Below are 11,297 nucleotides of genomic sequence, written 5' to 3'. Positions count from 1 at the left end.
GACATGAGGTGTCCCAGCCCAGTTTTCAGTTTGAATCCGTATACAACCCAGACCAGAGGAAGAAGGAAAGGACCTCTTTTTTTTTTTTTTAAATTTTTTTTTTTTTTTTTTTTTTTTACCCAAAATCCAAATTCGACCACTTAAGCTGGGCCTTATGGATTAATGGGCCAAATAACCGACATGAGGTGTCCCAGCCCAGTTTTCAGTTTGAATCCGTATACAACCCAGACCAGAGGAAGAAGGAAAGGACCTCATAGTTTACAGTATTTTCCTCCCACCTTTACGCGCGCAGAATTGGGAAACTGAGAGAAACCTACTAGTCTGATATTCGTGATCATACACAAATTCACACACACTACCTTATTGCATAAATTACTCCGGTGCCTTCGAGTGTTGAATGGCCTTTTAGGGTGGACAGTCGTACTGATCATGCAAGGGGTGTGATTTGTTATATTTTTCGGTACATAAATTTCCCAATTGAAAATTGACCTCTATGAAATCAGAAGATAGCGGATATCAAGGCCATTGGAATTGTAGACTGCATGGTAAACTTCACCTTTTCCTATAAATTTTGTCCATGTTGTTTGCATAAACAGTTTTGTATTTGGTACTGGAAAAATGTTTAAATCACACAAATTGGAGATGGGATGGAATCAGAAGATAGTCGGAGATCATAGGGATTGACGTTGTAAACGGCACTGTGGGTTTATCTTCCTATGATTGTCGTCTACGTGTTAGGTTTTTGTGCTTATATACTTTTATGGATGTGAATCATGTTGTGCTATTATACTTTATATGCTATTTTCATAAATAATGTTCTGTTTGGTACTTGAAACTATGTTAAAATCACTCAAATTGTAGATGGGAAGGAGAGAGTATGGAAAAGAATGTTACACTAATGAGATGGAGGTTGATCACGCATTGTCGCAAATTGATAATGCCCCTAAGATCTATAACTTGCTGTGTTTCATTTCTCTTAAAGATAAATAGACGGTGCAATCATGGTTTAGTGTAGAGTTAGAGGGAGAAAAGTTGTAAATGTTGTACAAGGTTGGATTTGAGATCTGAAACATTCCTCAAGGAAGAGTAGAATTGTAAAAGTGAACGAGGATAGGATCCATTTTCCCAAGGTTTGATGTTGGCTATTGTACACTTTGTTGTATTTCTTTATCTAGTTATTTTATTGTATTATTGTTTGATATCTAAAGAATTGCAATTTCTTAACCAAGAAATTATTTTTTGTTAAAAAATTTCATTATTTTCTAGCTGAAAGGTTTTCTTTTGTATTTGTGAATCAATTAAAAAAATGATGTGCTTGAAATATAAAGATTCTTGCGCCCTCGCAGCAGGATATTGAAATTCAATATCTTCTCTCCTATTCCTTCTCTCAGCCCAAGAAAATTAACAAAGAAATACACACCTTTCTTACATGCTATGGAGATCATTGAACAGAAACAAAGTGAACATGGGTACATCCTAGTGGTCTTAAGGTTTAGGGCTTCAGTTTGACAATAATACCCAAGTATAACTCAAAACTGCTTGGTTCTAGTAGATGGTTCATGGTGCAGCCAATCAAAGTCAAGCGATTGGATCTAATTAAAGGTTCCCCAATCATCTAAAGGAACTATGAAGTAGAGAAATGAACATGTTAACAGTCTCCAATCTTAATACCACTTAATCTTACGTGTTTGAATGGAGTATCACAGGCTTGAAATCAGCGTATAGTTTCTGGAATATTTTACCACACAAAGCTGTATAAATCCTGTTACTTTTGGATCGCCAATCTCACGAGTGTGAACTTATGAAATAATGCTGTTGTTTTGTTACAGCTATAGTATGGTGAAAGCCTTTTATTGAACATTAAGTCATACTGATACAACCATGAGAATTACAAGATAACTGATATAATGCAATCATTTATATCATGAAATAGATTATAATTTCTAATGCGATCCTATTGCCTTCAGAAAGTGAAATCCGATTAGCTGAAATAGCTTATGATGCTACACATCATCCTGGAAGTGAATTAAATTGAACTTTGCAATTAGTTAAGAAAAGCTTGGTCTAGTTGATGGCATAAAATTTCATGTTTGGTTGTCATGCTAATGTTTGTGCCCAATTTAGAGAAGTACTTCAATTGCAATTCACTTCCTTCTTTAGCTGCTAGAGTCTAAGCACCAGCAATGGTAATCAGACCTTGAGATATCCAACATCTTTTCTGGAGACATCTTCTCAAGCTCGCTTTGCCTCCATGCTGCAAAATTGTTTCTATTTTGTGGCTCTGAAGCAAGCGGATATTCTTCCACTTTATGACGCTGTGATCTCATTCTCATGTACAGCCTCATTGTTGCAACACAGTCTTCATAGGGATCTTGAATACCAATTTGAATGTCATATCTGTAAAAGAAAAAATATTCATGCTCCCAGGTTTATCATGAGTAAAATGATAAGTGACAGAAATTGCAGCAAAGCAATTACCCAAGGTATGCTTTCATTAAATATTTCAGCGAGTTGCTCAGCTTGCTCGTTTTCATCAGTGGAGGATATTTTGCTGTGTCCCTGTAGAAAGAATTCTAAGACTAGTGACTCCATTTCAAAATTTTTATTTTCTTTGTTCTTATGGCAAACAAAAATGAGCAGCATCACATTGAATTTGTGAAAAATCAGAACTAGTCACTGTGGGCAACAATTTATGACATAGAAGTCTTTAGTCATGTGCTGGTTCAGACTAAAGTCATCGAGGGTATCAATTTATGACATAAAAGTCTTTAGTTATGTGCTGGTTCAGCTGAGAGAACTTGCCTTAACATCATCTGTGGATACTCGACTTCTAGGCTTTTCAAATCGTGATCTAATCCATGGCCTACAAGGATCCTTCCTTTTCCACATCTGGAGCGGATCTGCCATACAGGCTCCCCATTACACAAGTAATCTTGAATCTTCTTTTGCACTTGCCAAAGCGGCAGAGCATCCCTTAAAAATTCTGGTCTTATGCCTGTTGTTTCATACCTAAAAGTTTTTAAGATTTCAAGTTCAGTCAGAATTTACTCGTGACATAATTTACCATTGTTTTGTAAATATTTCATTACCTATAGTTTGTGACAGGCAGATGTGGCTTCACATATGTATGAAAGATTATCTTCTCATACTCATCAATGAGGCAAACCCTTGCACAAAGATCTAAGGAGCCATCACTACCTCCACCGACCATTTTGCAAGCAAGTGAAACCACTTTTGCTCTATTATTATCGATCTTCAAATCATCCTGAATGCCTAAGTTTGCCATTCGATGTGTCAGACCCTGTAAAAGAAAACCCAGCAAGAATTGTTTTATCCTGATTCTATGCCGAAAAGGTTAAAGAATGTAGTTAGATATTCTAGTTTGAGCATCTGTACAATATTGTTGCTGCGTGAGAATTGGCATTTCTCTCGGTGGACGTAGAGAGCGTTACGGCTACTAAGGATGGTTAAACAAAGATCACACCCTCTTTCCTTAAATATCCTTTCACATTCTACCTTGGGTAACGGTCCTATATATAAAATCAAAGATGTTAGAAGAAGCCAAATCTTAAATGTCAAAGAACATGATGTAGCTTCTTGGAGTTTGAAGAATACCTATAAGATGTTCCCTTAGAGACTCAAATGACCGACAATGCTTTTTACAAATTCCACACATGGGTTCATGTGCTGAATGATATGACGTCCTCATGTGTTCGACCAAATGCTCCATTTTGTTGAATTGTCTATAGCATGCAGCACACTTGTTCCTGAACACAAAACGGATTAGGGAGTAATATAACATCCATCAGTATGCACATTGTGCTGTATTATGCAATGCATCCTATATAACGAATATATGTGAGAATGCATGAGTACATGGTTTCATTGTGTGGAATAAAAGTGTACCTTTGGCTCTCTGAAGACTCATATCTGTTGTCCATGATTGACGGTATTCCTAGTGATCCAGAGACTCAATTGAGAATTTGGAGTACTTGAGGAAGAAGTGAACATGTGAAGGTATTTATATTTGCTGTTGGGGAACTGTTTCTTATCAAACAATGCATGGAAAGATTCCTCAAGGCCATTATTTTCTCCATCCTTGGGTGACCATCTTTAGAATTCACATGGTAGTACCGCCCACACCAATCTAATGCAAAAAAATTCGAGGTAATCCGCTTTGGGGGCCCACAGTATGAGCTAGTAGAATATTTCCATTGTCATCACGTCTTATCATAGCCGCCCCCTCTCTAACATTCCCAGTTTTCCAACTTGCTATTGATTTACCTAAACGTGAGAGCATTTGTCCCACTTTTTTGGGGGACTTAACTGGAAGAATTGGTTTGACTATTCATTGTAATGTAGTTACTAATTAGAAAACTTTTACATTTTTGGTTTTGCATCTGCCTTCATGAATTCAGCTGATAATATATTGTTTGGTGGCTAACATATGCATTTTCCTAAGCCTATTAGGGTCTGTTTGGTAAGGTTTTTGCTGTTGCTTCTACTTCTGCTTCTTGTATAGGAGATTCCTGATGTAGCTATCTTAGGCCCTGTTTGAGCCCCATTGTTTCCTCATTAAAATGAAAAATATGATCATTATCCATCACATCAAACCACTTACTTCACTTTTTATCTCTTGTGTAGGGTTCATAACAGTTATATTTTTTCATTCTAATTTTTACATTAATGTAGCTCAAACGGAGGTTTAATTTGTATTTGAAAACTAATTTTTAAAAGAGTTTTCTCTTTCAGAAGAGCTTTTAGAAAAATTCACACCTGACCAACTTCATCTAACAACTCTTTTAACTAGACGAAACATTTTATAAAATTAACCAAATTGATCCAAAAGCAGATTTTGGATCTCAGAAGTTCCTTCGAGCTTCTCAAAGGCCATGCCCTTAATGTAGTTATTAGTTGGAATTTCTAGATTACTATAACAATGAAAAGAATTATCCTACTCCCCAGTTGAACATACATCTTTTTTGTTTGTTATGCATATATATGATGGTCAAGTTAAATCGTGTCACTTATTGGACAACCTTCATATTGATGTACAGCCATGATTCGACATATGATAAAAAGATAGCATGTGAGGATAAATGTTTAAATCTCCTCCAAACAGAGGTTTTATCTGTATCCTTTCGGAAAAGCAATTGTTGAAGGAGATAAGGTATTTAATGCAAGTTTATTTCTTTCCCATTATTCTTCTTTACATTTTTCACTGTGTGTATCCTTGAATTAAGCAGAGGGCAGAGGGAACCAATTGTGAAGAGTATTGACTTGGGAAAGTATGGGAATTTCAGCGGGACTATCTTTTGACTGAAATGGGTCCTACATATTCAGATAGCCTCTGCAGAAGATATCCATTCAAGAATATAAGGATTCTGGTCCAGCCCCAATCTGTTTGGAATGTCAAACCAATGTCTCATCTGTATTTTGTGCAGTTTCAGCGAAATTACAAGGTCCTTCGCTTAGTGTTATGGGTATGTTCTGGACCCAGTATGAAACATGATTGGACAGTAGTAAAATAGTTCTTATTTTATTGTCCAAACGTGTATAATATTGAGTATCAAACATATTATAACAGATTTGGTAAATATGTTTTCTTTTATACTTTTTTGTTTCCTCACGGAAATTTTGTTGTGTGAATGCTCACATGTCGCAGGCACACCCTGTATTGGAAGTAGGCGACCAAAGACATACCAACGCATACGGCATGCAATTGTCATTGCTCTATTAAAAGGTAAGTTCGTCAACTCGTTCCCTCTCTTTTAGTCTTCCATCTATACAATAGTAAGCCAAGATCAAAATATTATACGCAATTGGTAATTGTAAATTTGTGCGATTATTTGACACGTGTATACCTAGGAAAACCTAGGCTTGCTTGGGAGGACAGCCGTGAAGTGAATATGTTATGTTGAATCATATGAATATGCGAAGTGGATAGTCAAAGCTTAGATTAAAGGGACTAGTATTTATGTGAACATTCGCAAAATACACCTTTTTTTTCTCTTTCCCTTTGTTCCAACACTAGAAAAGCATAGGATTCGTCAAACCTCAATTTGGTCAAAAGAAAGTTCTACTTGCATGAGTGAGTGGACAGCTACATGTAATGGTAGGGGCCTTAAATTGACATGGCATCAAACTAGATATTCCGGGCATATTGTAATGTTTTAATACCAACTAGTGAAATTACTTACTTTTTTTGTGGGTTTATTAGTACACACTAATGTCATTTATGGTATGTTAAATTGAATTGGACTGGAGTTGATGAAAGAAAAGAGGCCATGAGATGCTTAGTCTAGTGTATGGTATGTTGGATTTGATTATACTAGACTAGTCTGGATGAAAAAGGAGAGGAAAGCGTGTAAAATATTTGTCAGTTATCTTATCGAATATTATGTACTTAAAAGTTTGCCCACATTCACGCTTAGAATTTGATTTAGATTCGAGATAAAAATTATGCCCAGAGAAAAGGAAAATTCGGCTTGCTAAGCTTGGTGTAACAATCATATAAGGTTAATGCCCCACATCAATAAAACAAAATAAATAGTATATGAAAGTTTGAGTTACTTCTCTTAATAAAGTTAATCTTTTAAGTTGGAATTTTAAATTATTAGAGCTTATTAAGCTAGAATTAGTAACTCAATTCGTCTAAAACTTAGGCCCCGTTTGATTTTCATTTTTCTCAAAATGCATTATTATCTATCTTTTTTTAACTACACATTCTTCATTAAAATAATATTACACGTAAATAAAAAAAATTCCTTATTTTTCATCCACACATTCTCCATCAATTTACTATTCTAAAATTCATTTTCCCATAAAAATTGGTGTCAAACATTCTCTTAAATGAGTGTTCATATTTCAAGATTGGTATACTTAAGAGAGTCCCATTTTGAGAGACACGTTAAGGGTAATATATATTGATTGATGATGGGGTTGGACTACTCAAAATAAGACAACGTTGGACCTTCAAAGATTAATCATATCAAATGCATGGCCACTAATATACCCGGAAAAAAAAAAAAGGACAATTGAAGAGGCTGGAGGCACCTTTTTTTTTCAAATGAAAAAAAAAAAAAAGAAAAATAAAAGGGGGGGGGGGCCCTTTTTTTTTTTTTTTTTTTTTTTTTTTTTTTTTTTTTTTAACGAGGTGTTCCAGCTTACGCCAGACTATATCCTCATCCCTGAACTTCCGGCCCCTCAGCAGCTTAGGGAGGTAAATCATGGGATGTGCCCAAGTTGACCCAGGTTCGAACAGCCTTTATACTCCTGACCCCAAGGGAGCCTCCTCCATGGTTATTACATCACCAAGCTGCTCCAACCTTCCTCTGGTTATTACAACACTCAGCTGCTCCAACCAGGAATCGAACTCTCCACGCTGGGATTGCGAGCCCCGCACTGTCCTTCTTTTGCCAACTTGGATGTGCCCGAGGAGCTGGCTGGAGGCACCTTTATTTATACTTAACGTTGTCAGCTTGTGCAACAAATTTTCCAAGTAAAAATGATATAAAGTGACGATTCTATCTTTGTGGCTACAAAGTGGCTATGGGACACTGTCATTTGCTGGAAGAAGATTGGTCGAAGCTGATGAAGTAATTACAGTGCTTCAGATTTGATCTCATGATTTGGGCGGTCCATACAAATTATGTATCCTTTTCCAAAATGAGGAAATTGCATAGGTGATCTTTAACTATTGTCCCAATGATAAATTGGTCTTTAAAATTTTTATTATAGTTCTACCATTACGAGAAACCTTTTAATATTCAAAAATAACGTTTTTAGACCTTCAAGAAAACATGTATTGTTACACAAAAGTTTTAGCATCAGGTATCTGCTTAAGTTATAATTAACGTTGAGAGTGAACTCCAACATGAAGGTTGAGATTAATTTGTTATAGAAATAATTAAAAGGTTCTCTGTTTTGAGTTTCTAACATTTAATAAAAAAAAGTTACTCGATAATATTGTATTAGGATGCTCAATGATCATAGATATTGTTAGGAACTGAATTTGTGGTAAAATAATAATAACAATTGACCTATTAATTTTGGGGAATATCCACTTCAAATTTGACTTGGGAGACACAATTCAAGTCAAACTTGATGATGTAAAAATATCACTTTTTCTATTTGTGAAAGATGCCTTGACAAAGACCAGATATATTCCAAGAATTTCATCAACATAACTGAATTGAATTTCTAGATAATATTTGAAAAATTATAAAATGAATTTGATAGATGCCAATTTACCTTTCAATATTTGATAATATTATCAAATTAAATTAATCCTTTAAACTGAAGCCAATTTTCATCGATAAATTATTTCTAGATAATATTTGAAAAATAAAATGATGCTTACTTTATTAGTCCCATCATATCTTTTTTACGGAGTTTCTTTTTTTTTTTTAATTATTTTGCGAAGTTGAATAAACTAATGTTCTGAAAAGCGGTACCTAGATGATACCTAGGTGCAAAATGTCTTGCATCGCCCATTTTTATTTTTTTTAATTCGCGACTAGGCGTGCTTTTACACTTTTTGATATATATATATATATATATATATATATATATATTACGCTTTTGTCTTTATTTATTAAATAATTTGTAAATTGATTTTAAATTTTAAAATAATATTAAAACAAGAAAACCTTTTTCTTATGCTTATGCTCGCTTAGGTCGAAGCTTATTATTCATGTTTCGGCACATTTTACGTTTTTTAGAACATTGAAATAAGCTTTTGAAGGTAAGAAATAAAATAAAGAGTGAATTTGTCTTTATAGAAAAAAAGAAAAAAATTAGGCTCTATTTTGAATAGCAAGTTGTACCCTTGTTTATTAATAAACTCTAAACTTTATCTCATTCATTCTACTATCATATCTTTGCAGTTGTTGTCGACGTTTTATCCATTTTGTTGTGCATGAAAGGATTTTTGTATAATACAAACGGGTATGCATTTGATAGATCTACGAACATATGGATCCCTTAGAAATATCTAATCGTTTCGCAGGTGCCACTATGGGTCTCTAACTTTCCGTTTGGGTCATCCTAGGTTCCCAACATCACAAAATGTGCACATGGTATCTTAAATTGATTGAAGTCATCTATTTAGCTTGCAAAAGAAGACAGACACGTGATAAATTTGGGTATAATTGTTAAAAAATATTTTCCTTCCATTTTGGAGACCCCTTGGACCGATATAAATTCAAGAGGAAAGTTTTACATTTTCATAAGTAAAAAGCAAGTTACCAACTTAATCGTACTCAATGTGGAGGGAAATTAATCCATCGGTCATTTTGGAGTATGTTGTGGTCCAAATGAAAAGATTGGGGACCCCAAGAGGAATATCTCCTTAAGTGGAAATTACATCTACACAGATTATTTTGACTTTTCAATTCAAAAATCTTGTTTAAAAGTTTTTTATTCAAAATTCAGGTATTAATTCAAATTTTTAGTATTAATAAATAATATTATAAAATCAAATTAATCTACCTATTTACCCAACTCTACCCTACCTAACCAAATTTCACTTCAAACTTTAATTAGTTCCCTTATCTCTCATCTCATTTTCTCTTATTTCTTCTCCCTTTATGTCTACTATTTTCTTCCTCAACAAAGCCATCGGAATACCTAGAGTGGTACTCTAACGTCGTGGCGCACAGCTATATCATCGATCGCTGTGATGTAGTCGCTTGCGCATTGATTGCTACAGATGATGGTGCTGTAGTCGTTGCTTCAGATTTCACTCTGCAGCGATGATGACAATGCGACAGTTGCTGTTGTAGTCGCAACTTCAGATTTCGCGCTACAGTCGCTGCTGCAATGGAGCACTGTTACAGTGGTGAGGTGGTCATAATGTTGGATTTGGTTTGTGTGGCGGTGGTTGGGTGCGATGGTATTGTGCAGTAGTGGCGTCCCGTGATTTGTGGTGGTGTTGTTGTAGTTGATGTTGGTGGCAGATGTGGTGGTGGTGTGGTGACGACGGGGCGAGAAGTAGAAAGTTTGTGATCAACTACTTAAGTGTTTGTGAGAAATTATTTGGTTAATTTGTTATCAAGTACTGGTGATGGATCAGGATCGGGATCGAAGGTGGGAATGGGATGTTTGGTGTATGTGACAAACTATTTGGTTAATTTGTGACCAATTATTTGATTATTTGTGATTAATCATTTAATTGTGACCTAAAAATTATATAATTTGGGACTAAAAAATAATTTGTGACCAACTAATTTGAAAATATGTAAGTGATGAATAAACTGTAATCTATAAACTTTTGGATTTGTGACCATGAAATAATCCATGATCAATTAATTTGATAATATGTGACCTAAATAAGTTGTGATCTATAAGTATATAATTAGAGGTGGGCGCGGGTCGATTCGGTTCAGTTCTAAAGAGAATCGAAACGAACGGAACCAAAATTTTCGGGTATCTAGTAAATGGAACCGTCAGGTCCAAATATAATTATGGAACCGTTTGGGTTCGATTTCGTTTGGTTCAGTTCGGTTCGATTCTGTACTATAATTAAATTTTTTAACATTTATAACAACATTATATAAATATAACTAATGACATATTCAATGGTTTTGGAATGTCAGAGACTAGTAGATTATCTTATTCAAATGATCGCTATGATCAAAACTTCAGTTGGCGGAGATCACAATTTCAATCGGAGGTCACAGCGTCGGCCAAAAATTGTATATGTTTTGAAATGTCAGTGAAGCTGCGAGAGTGAGTGCGAGAGTCGAGACAACATTATACACTTTAGTGTAGGTGTTTAGGGTTATTTAGTGGGTTGAATCTTGTTGGGCTAAGAAATGAAACAATAAAATGGGTAATTGGGCAAAAAATTAAAAAACTAGAAATGAAACAAATTATTGGACCAAAAATTTGGATTTAGAAATTGTTAATTTGTTTAGAAAAAATTAAAATAATTTGATTTATTCAATATAAAAAAAATTAGAAAGATTCGGTTCTTATTCGGTTATTCGATTTTTGGTCTAGAATCGAAAATCGAACCGTACCGTACCCATCGGTTCTCAATTTAGATACGCGTTCGGGTATTTAATTTGACAAGAACCGTCGAGTTCGGTTCGGTTCGGGAGATTTGCCTAGCCCTATATATAATTGTGATCATTGATTGTATAATTATGGTATCAATATATTTAATTAATAAAATATATTTAATTATTTATTTATCACCTTAATTTTGAATTTTAAAATATAAAACCAGAAATTTGAATTGGTCATAATTAATAACTGAATTTGAATCCCCCCCCCCCCCCCCCCCCACACCC

At 34.7% G+C, this 11,297-nt stretch overlaps 1 protein-coding gene and 1 long non-coding RNA gene across 3 annotated transcripts; one reads left to right on the top strand and one right to left on the bottom strand.

Annotated features, from left to right (window-relative positions):
* The first annotated feature begins 241 nt into the window (after positions 1–241).
* LOC111400843 lies at positions 242–6,203 on the top strand. 2 transcript variants are annotated; one of them, XR_002703867.1, is made up of 4 exons: positions 242–545; positions 5,058–5,170; positions 5,247–5,483; positions 5,666–6,203. It is a non-coding gene; the product is annotated as an uncharacterized LOC111400843 (long non-coding RNA). The 2 variants fall into 2 exon arrangements; XR_002703868.1 differs by lacking the exon at positions 242–545 and adding an exon at positions 3,971–4,167.
* Positions 1,836–3,981, bottom strand: LOC111400842 (RNA exonuclease 4-like). Its single transcript, XM_023028273.1, has 7 exons — positions 3,907–3,981; positions 3,616–3,767; positions 3,397–3,530; positions 3,090–3,301; positions 2,803–3,009; positions 2,479–2,559; positions 1,836–2,397 (listed from the first exon to the last, which is right to left on the bottom strand). Exons 1-7 carry the CDS (start codon positions 3,939–3,941, stop codon positions 2,157–2,159), a joined length of 1,062 nt encoding a protein of 353 aa, XP_022884041.1. The 5' UTR covers positions 3,942–3,981; the 3' UTR covers positions 1,836–2,156.
* Positions 6,204–11,297: the final 5,094 nt, after the last annotated feature.

This window comes from Olea europaea, chromosome 10, assembly GCF_002742605.1.
Source record: "Olea europaea var. sylvestris chromosome 10, O_europaea_v1, whole genome shotgun sequence".
NCBI classification, from domain to species: domain Eukaryota; kingdom Viridiplantae; phylum Streptophyta; class Magnoliopsida; order Lamiales; family Oleaceae; genus Olea; species Olea europaea.
Note: the sequence above shows the minus strand (reverse complement) of the source record. Positions and strands in the feature narration are given on the sequence as shown.

What these genes read in the sequence shown, in the direction of transcription:
- LOC111400842 (XM_023028273.1), bottom strand. Translation starts at nt 3,941, where the DNA reads ATGGACAACAGATATGAGTCTTCAGAGAGCCAAAG. An exon ending in CTGCCTGTCACAAACTATAG is followed by an intron (nt 3,010 to 3,089) that starts GTAATGAAATAT and finishes AAAAACTTTTAG; the next exon opens with GTATGAAACAACAGGCATAA. An exon ending in TTAATGAAAGCATACCTTGG is followed by an intron (nt 2,398 to 2,478) that starts GTAATTGCTTTG and finishes TTTCTTTTACAG; the next exon opens with ATATGACATTCAAATTGGTA.